This window comes from Odocoileus virginianus, chromosome 10, assembly GCF_023699985.2.
Source record: "Odocoileus virginianus isolate 20LAN1187 ecotype Illinois chromosome 10, Ovbor_1.2, whole genome shotgun sequence".
Classification (NCBI taxonomy): Eukaryota; Metazoa; Chordata; class Mammalia; order Artiodactyla; family Cervidae; genus Odocoileus; species Odocoileus virginianus.
This window is the reverse complement of record NC_069683.1, coordinates 45008244-45030290: the sequence shown is the minus strand read 5'-3', so window position 1 is coordinate 45030290 and position 22047 is coordinate 45008244. Positions and strand designations below refer to the sequence as shown.

Below are 22047 nucleotides of genomic sequence, written 5' to 3'. Positions count from 1 at the left end.
CAGTCTCATCTCTAAATATGTAGGGTGTCATATTTAAGATAAGAATACAACGTTGGAGCAACCTATTAAAACACCACTTTGTATGCTTCATAGTTGAAAAGGAAAGTGCTGAGAGTTTACCTACAAGTGTCCTGTGCTGTGCTGTGCTGAGTCACTCAGTCGTGTCTGACTCTGCAACCCCATGGACTGTAGCCCACTAGGCTCCTCTGTCCATGGTGATTCTCCTGGCCAGAACACTGGAGTGGATTTCTATTCTCTTCTCCAGGGGTATCTTCCCAACTTAGGGGTTGAACCTGCATCTCTTAACATCTCCTGCATTGGCAGGTGGTTTCTTTACCAGTAGCACCACCTGGAAAGCCAGTAAAAAGTATAATTTTTAGTAAAAGATATTCATAGGCTCATGAATCTTCCCTAAGAGAAATTTAAGGGATGGAGCTCCACCTTCTGTGGAGGTGATTTAATTTTATTGTGACTCAGAGAAGTTACAACCTGCCCTGGATTTCATAAGTAAGAAAGTAAGCTTGAATCCCAAGGGTTTTCTTCCTACAGCAGTAAGACAGTAATTTTTGTGAAGGTGTCAGATTATAAGAAAATCAAATTTTAATCTCAGTCTTTAAGCATTTTGTGTCTCATATTCCCCAAGTGTCAACCTTTCTGTCAGATTTAGAAGTGGGATAGACTGAAAAGGTAGTAAATTGTGGTAAGCTATGAACAAGAAAATACTAGACTATGATCAAAAAAGGTCTGGATATGTCAGAGTCAGAAGTTTTTTAGTGGAGAATACTTGATAATCCATAAAATACGTAGATTTCTGCTGTCACTCGGGGATACTTACTGGGATATTGGGAGGACTGTGGCTGTCTCTCATTTTGCCTGGCCTTGTGTAAGCTTGGGATCCCATTCTCTGTTGTGTTCTTTGTGTTCTTGGCACAGTTCAGTGGACCCGGGGAGGAAAAGTTGAAACATGCTGCTGCTACCTTTTGCAGTAACCAGCCCTTTGCCCTGGAAATGATCAAGTCTCGCCAGAAAAAGGATTCTCGATTCCAGACTTTTGTGCAAGTGAGTTGAGTGAGTCATGTAACACACACACACACACAAAAATGCAGTTTTTGGGGGGGTCGATTATGGAATGAACTAGGGGAATTCTAAGACTAAAATTTTGTATAAGGGTTATATCTGTGTTTACATTTTTAAAGCCATGCATTATCTCTTAAATTACTGCAGGATGTAAAGGTGATACTGTAATGGTGAATTATAAAGAATATATGATGGGATTAAAATACTTGACATAGAAGTTCACATTGCCGTGGAGATACTGGCAGGAAATGGCCATGCACACGATTGAAATAACATTGTCAAAACATGAGAAGGGCCTTATAGCCAGCCCAGAGAAGAGTCAGACAGCAGCCATGATTACTGGGCTATATATTGGTATATATAACTATCAGTAAACTAGAGCCCATGGGCCATATCCATTCTCGTCCCTGTTTTTGTAAATAAAGTTTTATTGGAACACAGTTTATTTTGTATTGCTGTAGACAAATCACCACACATGTTGCAACTTCATGCTTTCATCAGGCTGAAATCAAGGTATCACTTGCAGCTGCAGTTCTCATCTGGGACTCTTTTAAGCTCACTAGTTGTCAGCAGAATTCATTTCCTTGTAAATGTATAATTGAGAACCCTGTCTTCTTGCTGTTGTTGACTAGCAACTGCTCTGGGCTCCTAGCAAGCGCCCAAATCTCTTTGCCACGCAGCCCCTGTAGGCAGTTTATAAGATGTGTCCTTCTCTTCCAGTCCAGTAGGAACATGTTTCTCTGACAGAGCTTGCTTTTAAAGACTCCTCTGATTAAGTCAGTCTCATCTGGGACAATCTCCTTTTTGATTGACTTATAGTTAACTGATAGTCGCCTAATCACAGAAGTGATAACCCATCATATTGATAGGTTCTGTCCACACTCAAGGGCAGCGGGTGGGTTATACAGGTTGTACACCATAAAATTGGAATCTTTGAGGCCGCCTTAGAATTCTACTGCACAGAGCCAAGTTCATTCCTTTAAGTATTGTCTCTGGCTGCTTTTGTGTTAAAACAGCAGATGGAATAGTTCTGAGAGAGACTGATGACATGCAAAGCCATGTCTGGCATATTATTGAGAAGTTTGCAGACCTCTGTTACAGCTGAGCTGATACATCTATATTTATGATCTACTGTGCCTACTTAGAGTGGCAGATAGCAGATAACTGATTAGCTTTTGGTAGGGAAGCCATTCGTTGGAAAATGTAACTAGATTTTCTTAGTATGTAAAGATAAAACTTCTTTCACAAGAAAGCAGTTGTTAGAGATGATTATGGATGTTCTCAATCCTATCTTAAACAGATAGCACAGAGCCATTTGCTGAGTGATAAAGGCTACATTATATGATTAAAGGAGAAAACAGAAGTGAAGTGTGCCAGTGGCATGTCTTGGCAGGTTTTAAGTCTTGATTTAGTAACCAGAACTATGATGCTGAAGACATTTGTATGATGAATATATGGTGCATGTTAGGTAATTATAGTCCTAATAAGAATTACAAATTCACTTATTTGCCTTTAATTTTAGGATGCTGAGAGTAATCCACTCTGTCGTCGTCTGCAGCTAAAGGATATCATTCCCACTCAAATGCAAAGGCTTACTAAGTACCCTCTTCTCTTGGACAATATTGCCAAATACACAGGTACAGCATTCTCACTGAAATTAAAGAGCTTAAGAATAACAACAACAAAAACACATTTTGCTGAATAATCTCTCACAGCATCCTGGTGTCTGGCACTTTGAATTTCCAAGTAGTATGGCAAAATATTCTAGCAAGATTCCAGTTCTCTTCAGGCTATTTGATTTAATATGCTCCATTAGTATCTGAAGCACAGGGTATAAGCAATCTATGGATCATGGTTAAATCTGGCTCACACATATTTTTGTAAGTAAAGTTTTATTGGAATATAGTCATGCTCAATTGTTGAAATATTATCTCTGACTACTTTTGCTGTACAACAACAGGGTTAAGTATTTGTGACAAAGACCATTTGGCCTGTAAAATATACAGAAAAAGTAGGAAAAGTTTACCAGTACTTCCTCTAGCATATATCATCATATTTCCTTTGGTGAAGACCTATACCAGGTTGAAGAGATATTTTATATCTATTGATACATACTTTCACTAAGTCCAATCAGTGTATTATCACTCCAGCTCTCTTGTTTTAAACTAAGAAGTGAATCTGAGTTTCTCAATTGAGCTTTAGGTTCTTATACTTACTTAGTTCTCAGTACTTCTGTGTAATTAAATGCCTATTTCTTATGCCTTGGAATTTGAAAATATTCATACACATTAATTTTTATACTTTAATGTATTTATTCAGTATAATTGAACTATTGTATAGGGGATTATAATTTCAAGTATTCTGATTTGGTATTCTTTACCAAAACATAACCTCAGCACAATCTCAATATATTTTGGTGAATTTCATCTTCTTTTAATGATAACAAGTATTGTAAGTTATTTTCTTTCTTTAATCCAAAATTTAAAGAAACTTATTTTGGAGCTATTTTTAATTATTTTATCACTCAAAAATATTGCTTAACTAGTCAACTGTACATAATCTTGTAGGCTGTGCACTTTGAAACTGCAAGGAGAAAGGAGTCTCATTTATATAAGCTTACAATGTGAATGAAACCCGTGTGTTGGGGTGGGCGTGATACTTGATATAAAGCATCACTCCTCACATTTGATTTCTTTTTAAAAATTAGTATTTATGCTTAAAGACTGTGATAAGAAGTCTTACCTGTCTAAAGACTACCTAAATTGAGATTCTGTTGTAGGTTTTTTATCCTGGTATAAAAATATTCAGGGTCTTAGTATGCTTTCATACTGTTGAAATAAAGTGGTATCTCCTTTATATATTTATATTTATATATATATATATACACTTATATTCTTTTCTGATTTCCTCCATTTTACACTTCGGGTTTTTTCACCGTATTTAGAGTGGCCTCCAGAAAGGGAGAAGGTGAAGAAAGCTGCAGATCACTGTCGTCAGATCTTAAATTATGTGAACCAGGCTGTTAAGGAGGCAGAGAACAAGCAGGTAAGAAGGAAAAGGCAAGAAGACACAGGATGACAGTGAGAATAAGAATGTTAAATTAGTGTTACCCAGAGCCTGTTTAGTAACCCGTGTAGCTGTTATTACATAATTGAAGGGCGGAACACTGGTTACCTATTCACGTAGTAGGTGGGTCCAGATCAGTTTGTGGTAGGATGTCAGAATTGTGTTTGGCTCTCTTGAGCATCTTCTAGCTGCTTGTTTGTTCATTCATTCAGTCTGTTGGTAAAACTTTGGAAAAATAGGAACTTTCAAGTTTGTTGTTTGTAATGTAAAATGTTATAACCCCAGAGGGAAAATGAGAAATTTATATCTGAATTTAAAAAACACGTATTCACATGTTCATCCTTTGATCCAGCATTCTCTTCTTAGTGATCTACCCAAGAGAAATGAAGATATATGCCCATAGACTTCTACCGGAATGTTTGTAGCATAAACCAAATGAAGTATAGTCATAAACTAAAGTAATACCAGCCATAATGGGTGAATCTCACAAACATTATTCTGAGTGAAAGAAACTGGATGCAGAAGTGTACATGTATATATATTCTGTTTAGTGAACTTACAAGACCTAGCTAAACTAATTTATGGTGAAAAAAAATCAGAAAAGTGGTTTGTCACTGAGGATGTGGGGTCAGATATTAGCTAGGAGGAAGTATGAGAGAGCCTTCTGAAGTGATGGCCATATTTCATATCTTGATAGGAGTTTGATTTCATAAGTATATGCATTGATAAAAACTCATGGAAAGGTACACTTAAAATGTGTACATTTCACTTTATGTAAATTTTACTTTGAAAAAAACAACTGTAAACAAATATTGAACTCCCATTAATGATATTGAACTCTTGTTAGCTCTGTTAATGATAAAATGTTTAAAGTGTGCTTATAACTTATTTTGAAATACATCCAAAATATCAAATGGATAAATGGATAGATAGAGGGATGAATAGATGGACAGATACATGATAGAACAGATATAGCAGATGTTAATTGTGGAATGTAGATGAGTATATGGGCATTTACTATATACATGCCAACCTTTCTATTTAGAAATAATTTATAATCTTGGGGAAAATGCATGTAACCTTTAATCCAACCATTCTTCCTTTGGAAGTGTATACTAATATACATGTCCATTAGTAAGATATAATTCAACTTTAGTTTTTTCACAAAGTTGAATACCACACAGCCACTGAAAAAATGAGTCCACTCTATTTGCTAATGGAACCATCAGCAAGATATATTGATGTGATGCACACACACAAACATGTCTGTGACTATATTGTTATTTTTGAATAAGTGATACACATATGAAAATATTAGGTTACCATGTATTTCTTTTAAAAAGGGTATATCTACAGACAGCATGCACAGAGGCAAGCTAACTTATATCCATATGTGTTCTTTTTGCTTAGAATTTTCCTCATAGGCTAACCAAGAAATGGGTATTAGTGATTACTTCTTTAGGGAAATCTGTGCGGGGAAGGCACGGACAAGCATAGAGGGAGACTTACTGTTTTTTGTGTGCCTTATATTACCTTCTGAATTTTGTACCATGTACATGATTTATATGTTTAGAAAGTAAATACAAACTAATTAGAGGCCAGAGAATTTGAAAAAAGATTGGAAGAGCTAAAGAGGTGGAAGGAAAATCAGGAGAAGGTAGTATCACCAAAGCCAAAAGAAGTTTTAAGAAAGAGTGAGTTGTCAGTTGTGGCTGATGTTGCAGAGCGCTCAGTAAATGCAGGGGGAGTGTCCACATTCGATTAAAAAACAGGGAGGCCATTGATCTCCAAAGGAGTAACCTTAGCTCCATCCTGTCTGATTTGCAGCGCTTGGAAGATTATCAGCGTCGCCTTGATACCTCTAATCTGAAGTTGTCAGAATACCCAAATGTTGAAGAGCTCAGGGTAAGAGATGGTCTAATCATTACTTAAAAAGTAAAATGTACTCAAGACCTGCCAGATGATTAACATCTCAGTGGGAACATACATCACCTGAAGGAGTTCTTATATCATAGATAGTCTATACTAAGAATTCTTTTCTTCCTTTTAAATGTCTTGGTCTGTGTGTAAAGACTGCTTTAGTCTTTCATCAAAGGAATATTTTGTGTGAAACTTTTTGTGACAAGAATTTGCAGGAGACTAAGGAACATTCCTTATTGTTAAATTTAATTTTATTGTACTCTATAGTTTAAGAGTGGGCTGTTTACTGTGGGAACTTTCTAGATTTTTGAGTTAAGGAATATAATTGTTTTTCTATGAAGCTCTTCCAAGGCATTAAAGTTGAAACCATTACTGGAATGATAGTAAAATATTTATGAATTGCTTTCTCTAGTACATGGAGTTTTTGTAGTAATTAAAGTATGAGGATTTTAAGTCTTTCTTGTACTGTTTCACTGGTTCTTTTGGCAGATTTATTTGGTGACTATTAAAATATACTTTTATGTCATACATAACAGTTTATCAAAACACATGCTGATATGCTGAGCTTCCTAACTTCCAGAGACTTAAGATTTTTCTAGAGCTGCTTATACTAAAAGATGATTCTCTCAAGTTATTAATATTTAGAGCAAGCCTGAGTACTTACTGGACTTCTGTGAATGCTGTCCATAGAGCTTTTCTGGAACGAGAGTCTAGAACTCGGAGGCTTCATATGCATAAGCCATGATCTAGTTAGTTATACATAGAAAAAAATAAGGAAGGGGGTTGAGACTAGGGACTGAATGTTTGCTTCATTTTCATTAGCTAGTATCTGTTTAGAGTGAGATTGGGAAAACTTTACTCTCGAGCGTTTTTCTACCAGATGCATTTTCCTTTTTAGAACATTTTATATAGCTTACTTTAACTGGATTTTTATTCTATTTTCAATAGCTGACAGATATCAATAATAGTGAATGTAAATGTCTTTTATATTAGGAATTTCTTGAAAGGAGACACTATGGAATATCATATATGTACTTGGAAATAATTTGTGTATAATTCTCCTTATTTTGGCAGAATTTGGATTTAACAAAGAGGAAGATGATTCATGAAGGCCCATTGGTTTGGAAGGTGAATAGAGATAAAACTATTGGTAGGTGTACTGTCTGCCAATTTGGGGGAGAGTAGAGAAAGAAAAAGAATAGGAAAGTTTCCTTATGCCAAAGAGAAGAGACATCCACTCATATTTTTCAGTTACAGCAGTTAGCAGTGGTACTTTGTGTTATTTATATACATTTACAGAAAATCTGCTTATGTTATTTTTTTGCATGTGAAATATGTTAAATATTTCTTTAGGAATGAAGCAGAAAATTTTGTCATTGTTCATTCCTGTCCCCATCTTTGTGTGCTAATCAGACTAAGCTTGTTTTTAAACTTCTCTGTCTCATACTATCTGTGGTGAAGAACCATTGTTTTTTTATTTGTTGTGATACTTTAAAGATGAATTATTAAAAATGAAATTAAAGAAACACAATAGCAATTTTTAAAATTTACTAGATTTACCAGAAATCAGTTTTCTATGTCAAATTGTTAGGAAGTTTATAAAACACATCTCAGTTTCTGTACTAATCACCCTTTCCTGCATTTTTATTTTTAGATCTGTATACATTGCTGCTGGAAGATATTCTTGTATTGTTACAAAAGCAGGATGATAGACTGGTGTTAAGGTGTCACAGTAAGATTCTGGCATCTACAGCTGACAGCAAACACACATTCAGCCCCGTCATCAAGTTGAATACGGTGTTGGTTCGACAGGTGGCAACAGGCGAGTATGTCTGCTGACTGACACTGGTCTCCAGGCTCATGACACTGCATAGGACACTCCGTGTCGTCTAAGTTGCACCATTGGCGTGGAGTTCTCCTTTCATATTCTTACACAGATCAAGTGAAATGCATTTACTGCCTAGAATGTGAATTATGAGTCTATATCCCAAAATTATTTAGGATGCTTAGAGTCTCTGAATAATTTTTCACATTTAAAATTTTTCTGCATATTACTCTGATCTTTATTTCATGTTCAAATCAGTGAAGATAGTGAATTGGAGCTAATGCCATTGAAAAGGCTTTCATTATCTTGTTAGTTTCTTTAAAAACTTCAAGAGTTTATTTGGGCAAAAATTTATTTGAATTGGGCAGCATCTAATATAAGATATACTTATATCTTGTGTATATATATATATATATATATATATACACTTATATACTTATATTTATATCTTATATATATAAGATACACTTATTTTTTTAGATTATTTTTATTTTTTTGAGAAGATAAAATATTTATTCGCTTATTTTAAATTATGAAAGTATGATAACACCTTTACCAGAGACTTGAGAAATACAGAACAAAGTTATATATGGTTCCACTATATATTGTGATTATTTTTTTAAGTAGATAAGAGTTTTAGTTGAAGTTTCAATATCAAACTCTCAAAAATTAATAGAATGAATAGACAGAAAAGCAGAAGGATATAGTAGACTGGAAAAGCACAATGACCCAATTCAACATAATTAAGATTTATATAATTTGCACACAACAACAGGTTAGAAATTCTATTCAAGTTCCCATAGACTATAAACAAGGAGATACTGAAACATATCCAGGGACATATAACTGGGTATAAAATTTTATGGTCTAAAGGTATTGAATCATACAGAGTCTGTTCTCTTATCATTGTGGAATTATGTTAGAAATCCGTATCAGAAGATATTTGAAAATAATGCTCATATTCTCAAGTGCACTGTGACAGTTACCAAAAGAAATATTGAACTTAGCCATTGACAGGGCTTTCCTCTTTTGATATGGTGGGGAAAAAAGCAAGAACAGGAGAAGTGGGTGTGGTTTAGGTTTTTTAAAAATCAGTTTAAGTTAGAAAGTTACACATTAACAGTACTAATAATGAAGATCCCTTTTTAAAATTGTTAAGTCCATGGTGGTAAGATACATTTATGACCTCTTTTCATCAACACCTACTGAATATTACCAACTAGCCATTAGGAAAAGGGCAATGTGGAATAAATGCAAAAAGAATATTTAGTTCAATAATTTAGATAATAGACACTTTTTTGTTTTTAATAAATTACTGTGGAATTAGTGTTGCTTTTATAATCTTTGTTTTATTAAAGCATAATATATATGTATAAATTCTTAAGTTGTATTTGATGAGTTTTTACCAAGTGAATGAGTGTCTACAGAGTGAACACGTGTTAACCTTTACTCAGATTAAGATACACATCTTTCACAACCTCTGTGGGTCATATCAATAGAGTAAATTTGTCTTGTTTTTTTCAGATAACAAAGCTCTATTCGTCATCTCCATGTCTGATAATGGAGCGCAAATTTATGAACTGGTGGCACAGACAGTTTCTGAAAAGACTGTGTATGTACTGGACATAGCTGCCTGCTCTATTGTGTCTTATTATTCTGAATATAATATTCCACAGTCTTAACCTTGCTTTTGTAATAGGATTTTGAAAGCGAAAAACTGTGTGGAAACAGATACTTCCTCTGTATTCTTTGAGAGGTGTTCTTTTAAGTACTTGTTCTTTTTTAGATAGCTGCTCTTACTTGGGCTTCCCAGGTGGCACTAGTGGTAAAAAACCCACTTGCCAATGCAGGAGTTATAAGAGATAAAAGTTTGATCCCTGAGTCAGGAAGATCCCCTGGAGAGGGGCATGGCAGCCCACTCCAGTATTCTTGTCTCTTACTTGGAAAAGTATCTTTCTTAAGGAAAAAATTCTACAAGTGTCAAGTGAAGTTTTTTTAATGGGTGATATATCCATAATATTGTTAGGTTTTTCTTTAAGGTGTAGAGTTTTTATAATCTGTACTTAGTAGTATGTCTCCAAAATAGAGACACCCTCTGGCAGAAATAGGTTGGTTTGGTTTGGTTTCTGGTATAGTTCGTTGTTTTTATTTCTACTGTCTGAGTATATTTAAAGTGTGTTTCATTTTCCTTTCCCTTCCATATTTTGTGCTCTTTTCAAATGTGCAGCTGGCAGGACCTAATATGTCGGATGGCCGCATCCGTGAAGGAGCAGTCCACAAAGCCGATCCCACTGCCACAGCCACCACCGTGCGAGTGAGTCTGCCTCTGCTTCTAAGTGCCATCAGAAAAAGGATGGATGATTCTTAACATTTTGTTGCAATGATCTTTAGGCACCTTGTGAAGCTAAAAGGTTATTTATTTATTTTTCTCTTCTGTAGAGGAGACAATGATGAAGAAGAACCTCCAAAATTAAAAGTGGAACATCATGACATTTCAGTCACTGGTCTGCAGAGTCCAGGTAAACTGTTTTGCAAAGTTAACCTGGAAGAAAGTAGTCTACATGTTAGTTAATAAAATGTGAAGAGACTCTTAACTGTTTTGGTTTATGCAGGTTCTGGCATCGCTTTTCACTTTAACAGACTTTGCTCATGTGCCTTCTGTGTGCCATCATAATGCCACACTAAGTGCATGCATTTTACTTCGTGGACAATCTCTGTAGCTTATGTGGTTATTTTTTTCCAAATATTTTTCTGGGTGCTTCACATTAAAAGTTTTGTTAAGATATATTCTGCTTTCTCTGTTCCATTGAACAGACAGAGATTTGGGATTAGAGTCTCCTTTAATGTCATCAAAACCTCAGTCTCATTCGCTGGGTACCTCTGGGAAGTCGGAGGTAGATGACCTCTTTGTGGCTGAGAGACAGTTTGCAAAGGAGCAGCATGCAGACGGGACACTGAAGGAAGTCGGAGTGAATTATCAAATCACAATCCCAGATCCACACTTGCCTGTCTCAGAAGAACGGTGGGCGCTGGATGCACTAAGGAATTGTAAGTTCTATTCGTACATTAACACAGATATACTTACTAAGCACCAGAGTTATATAATGTACTCTGCAACCATTTAGGGAGAGTCAGGAAAGTATAAACTATGAATTTTCCCTTCAAGAATTTTACAGTCTAGTTTGGAAGATGACAGAAAACTTTCCCTATCTTCTTAAGTAGATAAGCTTTATAGGTGTGTCAAAATTGATCTGGGTTGAGTGACCAGAGAAAGGGGGGCATTAGAAAACAAGAGAGCTGTGACTACTGCCTTGAAGATGGGTAAGGCTCAAAATAGGTATTTATTAATAGGAGGATAAGTAGAAGTCATTCAGATAAGAAGAATGGTAGGACCAAAAACAAAAAGGCTAAACCTCTGAGGGTGTTCAGAGAGCAGTGAGCAGGGCAGCTGGCCTGTGTGGGAGACCACGTAAGCTAAAGGAGTTGTGCGATGAGGTTAGAAAGCTGGAGGACACTTTGTGGAGCCCAGCTGCTGTGGACCCTGAAGACTAGGTTGAAGGGAGGCACCCCACAGAGTTTTGAGGACTATTTCAAACTACATATAATCCTCTGTTTTTCTTGTGGATACTGTAGTATTCTTCACCACAGCCCATTCTTCACACACACACACACAGGTGCACGACTGGGTGATCCTTGCCACTCTGTTAGCTACCCCCCTCCCCCCACCACCACCTTTCCAGCCTGGTTGAGAACCGCTGCTACAGACAGGAATGCATCACCTGTCTCAGGTGTACTGGAGGAAGGGAAAAGGCTGGCTGCAGAGAAAGAACCATTTGAAGTTTTTAAGCTGGAGTGTATGTATTAGTAATGAAAAATAATACTCTAGCTGAGAGCTGCGAAAGGATTTGAATGGAAAGAGGATTGGCGAGGTCTGGGCTTGAGGCCAAATGGGTTTGGACTAGAATGGTGTTAGAGAAATAAAAATGAAGTGAGGAACCAACAAATACTTAAAACAATTGACTTCTTTGGATGTGAGGACAAAGGAAAGGGAATATTTAAAGATAATTTCAGTTATCTTATCAGAAATAAAAATTAGAAGGACTGCCATTGCCCACTGATACACTTTCTTTTCTGTTTCTTTCCTTTGCGATAGATTGTGGGCTCAATTTTAAACATGTGAGATGTAGGTAATGAATGGCAAGCCATTTAAGAGGATGGATGAGCAGGAGGTTGGAATTTTAAGACTGAAACTTTGGAGGAGGTTAGGGAGAGGTGGCTCTGAGTGTCAAAGCCATATGAATTCATAGCATCTCTCAGGGAGTGACTGCAGAGAGACAGAGGGTCAAAGACCCAAACCCATGTGGAGACTTTATTTAAAGGGAAGACAGAAATTAAGGCAGTTGAAAGTAGGGAATTGGTCAAGTCATTTAAGACCTACTTTATTCTAGACTCATTGAGTTAACAGTGGTAATGATTTCTGATGATTTCACTAACATTGTTCCACTGACCCTCTCATTGAGTGGCCTCAGAGCATGCACTGGCCCATTTAAAATTAAATTGGTTCTGTTTTCAGCAACCTAAGGAAGCTGTGTTACTAGTGAGGTCATTTTTAAAAACTAATAAATATTTCCTTATCCTTTGAAATTATGCATGGTACCAAACATTGGAATTAAATTTACAGGCCAACTTTGTTTTCTTCGTCACCATTTAAGGAGATTCTTTGGGTTTTTATAGATGATAAAGTAAATGTTCTGTGTCTCTAATAAAATTAGAAAAAGTAATGTCTATGTAGATAGTGTCTGCTTCTGGAAAAAGCAGAACTTTCAGATTCTTTTGTTTAGATTGATACAGCTTTTCTACATCCTTTTAAGAAGTACCTAGGGGGCATTATTCCAGTTATATGGAAGAAAACGTGGAGGCAGGCATGGTATTGGTTATTTAAATAGGAGAATAATAGGAAAATCTCCATTGAGAATTCTTCAGGTTTTTGTGTTTGTTTTTTTTTTTTGTCTAGTTTAATGTTAAATTTTCTCTAGATGGTGTTTTATTTCACTTTTCAAACCAAACAAAAGATGATTGTATGAAGTTAATGTTTTTAATTGTATGCTAGTAAAAAAGTACTGGCTTTAAGAGAGAAATTATAATTCCTCTAATTTAATTCTGTCTGTCTGAGGTTATGTGAATGCATGTGTTCTCCCCACTTCCTAAATCTTCTAGTGGGTTTGTTGAAGCAGCTGCTGGTACACCAGCTGGGCTTGACTGAGAAGAGCACTCAGGAAGACTGGCCACATTTTCCAAGATGCAGGACAGCCTCTCTGGGGGTGCAGGCAGACAGTGGAACCCAGAACCCTGAAAATATTAAGGCCTGTCATCCTGTTGAAGCACAGATGCCCTTTAGAACTGGAACTGGTGACATTTCAACTTGTTACAGTCCACGGACTTCAACTGAATCTTCTGCTCCACGGGATTCAGTGGCACTGAATTCAGTGGCACGGGATTCAGCACTGGCATTCCAAGAGAGCCAGGCAAGTGACATTTTAGTAATGGACCACATGATTATGACCCCAGAGATGCCTCCCTCAGAGCCAGAAGGGGGTCTTGATGAGAGTGGAGAGCACTTTTTTGATGCCCGTGAAGCACATAGTGATGATAATCCATCAGAAGGTGATGGAGCAGTTAAAAAGGAAGAGAAGGATGTTAATTTGCGCATCTCAGGCAAGTTCCTTTCACATTTAAACTTTGATTTCGATCGTCGTTATTTGTCCTATGTGCTGAAATTGATGTTGCTTGGATATCCAAGCATTATCTCATGTGTGTGTCTGTGTATAGTGTCTGTTCTTTCATGCAGTAAATACTGTCTCTACTCTATGCTGGACCCTACCCTAGGCCCTGGGAGATGTAACAGTGAATAAAACACAGAAAAATCCACTCTTCTTATGAAGCTTCACCACCACTTGAGGAAAGAGTAACAGTAAATAAGTTACCAAATAAATAGATGTCAAATAGTAAGGATGATACAGAAAAATAAGTCAGACTGAGGGGCACAGACAGTAATGAGGATGGATAGGGTGGTCAGGGAAGAAGGCCTCTCATGAGGTAGCACTTGAACAGAGACCCAGGGGAAGGGAAGGAAGACTCTGTGTGGGTGTCCAGAGGTAGAGTGTTCCAGCAAAGGAGGTGAGCACACAGTCTGCGAGGCCAGAGCAGGCATTCTGTGGTTAAAGAGCACAGGCTGTGGGAGAAAATGGTGGGAAATGAGGCCAGGTGGGTATTTGAGGGAAAGTGTTCGTAAGATCATACAGGGACTAGGTAGTTTTCACCTTTTAACTTGTGGAATGCTAGAAAACATGAGGTTATCCCGGAATTACTAGGAATGTTTGCTAAGTTTAGCTTTAACCTGAAGTAAGAAAATTCTGATGTCCTGGAAACGTAACTTGGAAGTTTGGGACTTAATGGCCTTTCCTTCTCTTTAACAGCTTTTAAGCTATTTCAGACGTTAAAGAATCCTCTGGCAATGCAGGAGGCCCCAGTTTGATTCCTGGGTCGGAAAGATCCGCTAGCGGAGGGGTAGGCTGCCCACTCCAGTATTCTTGGGCTTCCCTGGTGGCTCAGCTGGTAAAGAATTTGCCTGCAATTCGGGCCACCTAGGTTTGATCCCTGGGTTTGGAAGACTCCCTGAAGAAGGAAAAGGCTACCCACTCCAGTATTCTAACCTGGAGAATTCTATGGACTGTATAGTTCATGGGGTTGCAGTGAGTCAGACACGACTGAGCGACTTTAACTTTCACTTTTCAATAGCTTTTTAAAGGTGTCAGCACATCACCCCACATCTGTTTTTCAGTGTGTTGGAGGTAGTACTAACGTCTTCATCCTTTCCTGTCTCTGTCCGTAGGAACCTATCTGATCCTTGATGGCTATGACCCAGTGCAGGAGAGCTCCACAGACGACGAGGTTGCTTCCTCGTTCCCTCTTCAGCCTGGAGCAGGCATCCCCTCTCTGGACTCTGGACACCAGCAGCAGCCTTCTCCCCAGAATGCTCATTCTGACGGGGCTGTTTCACCGTTTACCCCAGAATTCCTGGTCCAGCAGCGCTGGGGAGCTATGGAGGATTCCCGTTTTGAGATCCAGAGTCCCTCTGCTTGTGCCGATTCACACAGCCAGATCATGGAGTACATTCATAAAATAGAGGCTGACCTTGAACACTTAAAGGTACCTTGGACTTCATCCTTAGGAGTCGGATATAAGAAACACATTTAACAGAGAGAAAGTGTAGAATGATCAACATGCTGATGTCAGTAACCTCGCTGAGGGTCTAGATTTGTATGTTTTCTCTGACCATTGTCTGTGAGTAGACCTGGATGGAAAACTAAGGTCAGCATTGTTTTATCTGGTTACACATCACAAGAACAGAAAAAGTTGTACTCTATAAACTGTGTGTGTGTGTGTGGCTTTCAAAGTTCAAGGACCTAAATACATTTGGGATGATTGGCTCACCTCCATGAGAAAATGTGAGCAATAAGCTGAGATAGGTGGGGTTTGTGTAATTAGGAATCTAGGCCGGGAAATGCCTTAACTTGCCATCACCTATTAATTATCTGTGAGTTGTAGGGTGATGTTGATAGTTTCCCAGATGCTGTGACAGAGAGAAGTTGTCTCCAGTGGCTCCAGTGGTAATCTAAAGACCTGCCTATGAGTAGGAGTTCTGTAAATGGGCAATTGAAGATGTCACTGTGTGAGCAATCACTGCAGAACTGACCTGTGTGGTCATTTCTGACAACAGGACTCAGGTTTGCCATCCGTAGGCTCAGGTACCAGAGCCCAGATGTTTTGTCATGACATTACTTAGTAGAGGTTTTGGGGTCAGAGTTCAAAGTATTCTTAAAGTCTCCTAGCTAAAGATTGGTCTCCCTTAGTTTTTCTTTCACCTTCATGTGAGAGGTTTTCCTTTCTTTGTAGGATTACATGTAGGGATGTCCTGTGACTGGTAAGATTCTGAGAGGTCATGGAGGGCACATTAGCTCTAACTTAGTTCATGCCACATATGGGATCATTTTCAGGGTGACTCCAGGACAGGAGGGAATAATCACCTCTAGTGGTTGCCCTCTCCTCTACTTTCTTCTGCATGGGAACATTTTAAGTTATTCACTCAAGGGAGAAACAGGTAAAAGGAAATGAAATTTACTTTTTTTTTTCCTATTAAAAAAAATTTTAATGATGTTAATGTTAAATTTGACAACTTATACCTGTAATATATAAATGCCTTCTTTCCTATTTTCAAAACAAGGTTTTTTTTTTATGATGTTTGAATGAAAAACCTGTGGGTTTTATTTTACAGAAGGTGGAGGAAAGTTACACCATTCTTTGCCAAAGGCTGGCTGGATCAGCCCTCACAGACAAGCACTCAGGTATGTGAACTCTGTGGGTTTCTGACTCAAGAATCATCCTGCCTGAACAGTACATTGAATGAAATGATTTATTTTTCTTTAAAGCGAAAACCTTGTGAGATTCTGTTTCATCTCTTGTCTTAAAAAAAAGATCCTTGTTTCTGAACATATGCATCAGGCAGAGGCCACCATCTGCTGACTCGGCTCTTCCTCTCAAAGAGGAGCTGCAGTTGCCAGTCCCCACGCCACCCGCGTTCTGTCTTTCTTCCCATTTGCAAAAGCAAAAGGCAGAGCTGTGTGGGCCAGGTAAACCGAGGCTCCGTGCAGTGGAGGCAGGCGCCCCCCGGGTCCTGCTGTGCTTTCCTGCCTCCCAGGGACCACAGGTGGTTCCGTGTCCAGTGCCACAGTCTGTACTCATTTGCCTTCATTCTTCTGAATGAGGCTGTTCTGATCCAGAAACAAAGATGTTAACAAGGTGCACAGGTTTCAGATGTATTCTCTGTGTTAATTTTATTATTTTTTATTTTTTTAAATTTACCTATGCATTTTTGGCTGCGCTGGGTCTTCATTGCTGTGAGGGCTTTTCTGCAGTTGCAGCAAGCAGAGGCTACTCTCTAGTTGCCCTGCGCGGGCTTCTCATTGTGGTGCCTTCTCTCGTTGCAGAGCATGGCCGCTAGGGTGCGTGGGCTCCGTAGATGCTGCTCGCGGGCCTAGAGCACAGGCTCAGTAGCTGTGATGCACAGGCTTGGTTGCTCCTCGGCTTGTGGGATCTTCCCCGGTCAGGGATTGAACCCGAGTCTCCTGCATTGGCAGGCGAATTCTTTACCACTGAGCCACCAGGAGAGGCCCTCTGTGTTTTAATTTGAACTCATTCTTTCTCCTTAATTTGACCTCTACACCTCTTTGTTCTTCCCAGATAAAAGTTAGAGCCACGTGTCCTGGAGGCGACTGCAGGTTGTTGGATTTGAGCACCAGCCTTGTCTCACCATGTCCTGGCTCCAGTGTGGACACCGAGAGAGTGTGTGATGTGTGACAGAGGACCTGCCTGCAAACGGCCTGGGGGAGCCATGCCCCCGGGGCCCAGAGCAGGACTGGGTCTTCACAGCCTGGCAGCTGCACAAGCCTGTCCGCGGGGGGGACATCCTGCGCTCACCCTGCTCTCCTCACTCTCAGAAATCCATTTTGATTCAGAACAAAAACCAAATGTATAGAGCTTTGGGTGTAGAATATGAAATTTTGCTTAGACTTAAGAAAAAGAGAAAATCAGATGTATTTATTTGACTTCATTCCGTATTTGAAAGCACATTTTAATTTTTATTTTGCCATGTTTTGTTTTAATTGAGTAGTGAGAGTTTTAGCCCTTTGTATTTAGTACACCCAAGGATCGACTGCTCCTGAAGCAAAGAGTTCAGGATGGGGTATCAGGAGGTGGCTGGAGGGGTGAAGGGGGGAGGGCGTGGGCAGAGGAGGGAGGAGCATGAGGTCTCCACCGAATGATGTCCTGTGCCCTCTGCTGTCCTGTAAGCTGCTCGTCTGAGGCTCCCCTCAAAAGCGTACTCAAAAGTCCTCTGCCGCGCCTCCTCCGAGCACAGGACTTGAGCTTTGTGCTCCCAGCTGGGGGCTTCCTCCCACCCGAGGCCAGCGCCTCTTCTCTGAGGCTGGGATCCACTCCCAATGAACAGGAATCCTCAATGTACTAAAGAGCAGGCACTTGAAAATGGGTGTGTTTTCTTCTATTGTCTCCTTTTCTGTTGAGGGTTGGGATTTGGGAGGGAGAGGAAAGCAAATTTTATTTTCTTGGCTATAAATTTGTTATCCTTGGTATTGTTTCATTTTTATAATTATACATTAAGACCTTGGCACTTGTGTAAAATAATCCCTGCCAACTGAGCAGGAATCGAAAACAAACAGAGATGCTTCAGGTGGTGGCAGGGGTGGGGGCTGCTGAGGAAGGGTGGGACGGAGCGGGTGAGAGTGTGGGAAGGTTATGTAACTGAATCACTACTGAGTTGAACAATGGCTTTCATGAGCCACGGGTACTGCTGATTATAAGGCCAGTAAAATTTTAGTACCTGGAGGTTTGACTCTGATTTTTGCACTGATGGTGCCAAAGGGCTCTTGGAGTTTGAAAAGAGAGCTGAGGGTGGAGTGGAGAAGGATGCGGTGGAGAAGGCAGAGCTGCTCCAGCCAGCTCCAGAAGCACATCCTCTGACTTCACTGCTGGAGCTTTTTCCACACTGGTGCGTGACTGACCTTAAAAATTGCAGACCAGAACATACACTGGATACTGCAGGCAAGGCGTTGGGAACTGCCTGCTCTAGAATGAATAGTAGCCCTGGCAGCACCCTCCAGAGGATAAATGTTTCAGAACTGTAACTTGAGAACTCCCTTCAGTCCTGTTGGCTTTCTGTGGTTTTCTTTGTGCATCAGGTATATATTAATATGTTTTGAAGTATTTTTGCCAATCAAAAACTAAATCCTTTGTCAAATATTAAAATTCTGTTAATACACAAAGAGTTGATCCACTGCTCATGTCTTTCAGTAGTACCCTCTGAACTCTGTGGGTAGTTAGGATGTAATTTTACTCTCCCCTGCCATCCCCCCACCATCTGCCCAAATATATATATATATATAATATATATATAAATTTTCCCCCATCACAAGTGGTAAGGATTCCCAGCTGCGTTTATAAACACCACTACAACTTAGCAAAGCTCATGTATGTCCAGATTCTTGTTTCTGTCTTTCCAAATGTGATCTGTGTTTTTAAATAGACCAACTTGGATTGTTGGACCTCATCTATAAATTAGAATTTTATTTTGATTTATAGCCCAAGTATAGATTAAATCAAAATGGGATTAAAAATTTTAGAAGCAGAAGCTAATATATAAGTAAAGCTTGGGACTTGAACTTTCTGTATCTCATAAGAGAAACAAGTAGAAACCAAATGGTTACATTGTGCTGCTGGAAATAATGTAGTCACTCCCAACTAAAAGGGTTACCTGTAGTTACTTGACACTAATATCATCAGAAGAAAAGTAAATACAAGTAGAACTTTCATCTTAACTTCAGATAGTACAGGGTCATTGGATAATTCCCTAGCACTCATTTATTTAAGAAGATTTGTCTGTTAGCAAAGTTTTATTTTCTCTTCTGGTTTAGCCAACCCCTTGTCCTTAGCAACTATTTGCTTTTCTTTTCCCTGAAGTTTAACCTCTCCTTGGAACAAAAACAGGGCTAACTGGAAAAATATTTTGGATGTTGCTCTAATACCTCCAAATAAATTCATATCTAGATCTTCAAATGAAGCCCCCAAATGAAATCTAATTCTGAAAAGATTCCATGATTTTTTGAGTTTTCTTTTTTATCTCACCAGCCTCATGTCTTCTTCCTCCTCCTCATCCATGCTGTCTTTTTTTTCCCCACCTCCCTTTTGTCCATTATAATCACATCCATCCTATTTTGATACTATACCTGCCTTTCAGGACAATGGAATTAGGTAATCTCTGTTTTGGGGTGAGACTGATGACCGTCAAAGCCGTTTTCTTGAAGTTGGTGACTAGAAGTTGAAATCAACTTGCATATAGAAAGATCCAAGGGCGGTGGACAGAGCTACCTTCCCAGAGCAGGAGAGCTGGTTTTAGCTATTGTGGTGACCTGCCGTGACCCTGTGCTCTTTCCAGTGGCCCTAACAGCTCCCTTGCTATTAAGTGGCAGACTACATTTGAGGTGTCTCTTTCCTTTTCAGAGAATAGAGTTCAGCAAGGCAAATCAATAAACCCCAAAGTGCTATAATTTAAAATCATGATCACTGCCCTAGAAGCCATGTATTTCGTGTACTTTAAAACCAGCTATGAATAACTTGGACTGCCAGGACCTGAACTGTAACTATTTATTATAATATGCTACAAAAAAAGGTGCTTTTTTGCTTTCTTTTCCCTGAAACAACTTTGATCGACTGTTAGAAATGATGAGTCCCTCTCAAAAATTTTTTTTGTTAATTTGTCCTTGGAGAAGGGTGGGGAGCTAGTGTGATAGTAGAAGAGAAAAGTCCGCTGTCTCCTTATTTTTGAAGCTAAAGAAAATAATTAGGCCTCCTGTGAGTTGTCTTTTACTCACATACTTTTTCTTTTTTATATCATTAAATTCAGTGTATTATGTGGAGCTTCTGTTTTCAAACTGAAAGCTATCTTCTTTGAAGGTGGTATATGATATTATTTTGAGCTACAAGAGCTTTGGTCAGTCTTTCCTTCCCTATATGTCACAGGGGGCAAGGTTCAAAACTGTGTACAGAGGACCTTAAGATAGAAAATTAGCAGGACCTTCCAGTCATCTTTCTGCTGGCTAACTTTTTATTCCCTAGCATTACAGTTCCTGTTTTGTAAATCATGTTTTTTTTTCCTCTGACTCCTCCACCACTTTTCAAAGTGATCTGCATAATTATTCTTCCCTCAAGAAAAGAGTCCCTTTGCCTTGTTCTCCACTGGTACTGATGGTTTTGAAAATAAACTGGTAGGAAAAAAAGTGTACCTCCTAGAAGGAAGCCCTGTCGGCCGTTTCCAGGTGCCAATGGCTAAGCAGATGTACTGCAAACGTAACTGTAATTTGTGCACACTGTGGGTTACTCTTAATCAGCCTCTTCCTACTAGAACATCTTATTTTCCTTGTTCACCATACAATCATGTACTCTTTAACAGAAATTACTTTTAAAGAAATCTGGAACTATCTTAAAAAAACTTTATTAATAATCATGTATTTTTACTGATCACATTTTGAAATGCCTAAAAGACTTTATTGTTCTAATTATCCAGATGTACCTTTGTAAAATAGCTCTTTTATGAATTAGCTGATAAGGCTGTATGTTTCTGGAACAAAATATTGGTCATCTAAAAACTCTGTTTTCTGGGGTCTGGGAAAATAGAAAAATGAGAATTCAAATATTAAATATGCTTAAAGGAACCAAGTATGTGACTTTTTATTTACATTCCTGTTGATTTGTCTTATTCAAGTTATCTTAGAGAAGTTTTGGCACCAAGGAGGCCATAATTAATCTCACTGGCGGTGACTCAAACATCTTCCTGCTGGTCAGAGCATCTTTACTAATGAGACCAGCCATTTGATCTCCATAATATGTAAACTTCCATGGGACACTCACAGCTGGAATTGTCCCAGAATCTGGGACAGCATTGTTTGTTTGTTTTTTGTTTTTTTTAAACAGTTTTATTGGGATATAATTCACTTACTTACAATTTACTATTTTGAAATGTACAATGATTTGGGGCCTGTTACATTATTATTTTTTAATGATGGTAAAATATATATAACATAAAAACTTTAAATGTACATTAGAAGAGTAAATGGAGCAGCTTTTATGGCTTACTTAAAGGTAACTTTGGTTTAATGCTACCCTAAATGAAGTAAGACGTCTTTATTACCATTCTTATCCGTGGTGTTGGACTTCCTAAACTACCAACCATTTCTATGCTTTTATGGATCCCATTTCAACTCTTCCATTTCAAAACCTTAAGTTTTAGGCTTTGGGGTATGTTGGTTTTGACATAGAGGTGTAATTTGATTTATTCTTGAGATATTTTAGTTTCCAGTCATTTAGCATGTGTTTGATAGATCTAATAAGCATAATAATTTAAAAAAATGCTTCAGTGGAGTTCTTGGTGGCCTAGTGGTTAGGATTCTGGCTTTCGCTGCAGTGGCCTGGGTTCTGGTTCAGTACCTGGTTGGGAAACTGATTGAGCAAGTCGTGTGATGCCACCAAAA

At 38.6% G+C, this 22047-nt stretch overlaps 1 protein-coding gene across 5 annotated transcripts in view; it reads left to right on the top strand.

Annotated features, from left to right (window-relative positions):
- The window catches only part of ARHGEF12 (Rho guanine nucleotide exchange factor 12), a 170830-nt gene extending 149599 nt beyond the window's left edge, over positions 1-21231 (top strand). For all 5 annotated transcript variants that reach the window (XM_020891397.2, XM_070473473.1, XM_020891396.2 and 2 more), the window contains 14 exons: positions 934-1059; positions 2600-2714; positions 4022-4122; positions 5971-6048; positions 7138-7213; positions 7718-7885; positions 9413-9500; positions 10116-10202; positions 10328-10407; positions 10703-10936; positions 13106-13603; positions 14781-15097; positions 16224-16293; positions 17189-21231. In XM_020891397.2, the coding sequence (XP_020747056.2) occupies positions 934-1059; positions 2600-2714; positions 4022-4122; positions 5971-6048; positions 7138-7213; positions 7718-7885; positions 9413-9500; positions 10116-10202; positions 10328-10407; positions 10703-10936; positions 13106-13603; positions 14781-15097; positions 16224-16293; positions 17189-17199 (2049 nt within the window). In that variant the 3' untranslated portion in view covers positions 17200-21231. The remainder of the gene's footprint in view (positions 1-933; positions 1060-2599; positions 2715-4021; positions 4123-5970; positions 6049-7137; positions 7214-7717; positions 7886-9412; positions 9501-10115; positions 10203-10327; positions 10408-10702; positions 10937-13105; positions 13604-14780; positions 15098-16223; positions 16294-17188) is intronic.
- The last annotated feature ends 816 nt before the right edge of the window (positions 21232-22047 follow it).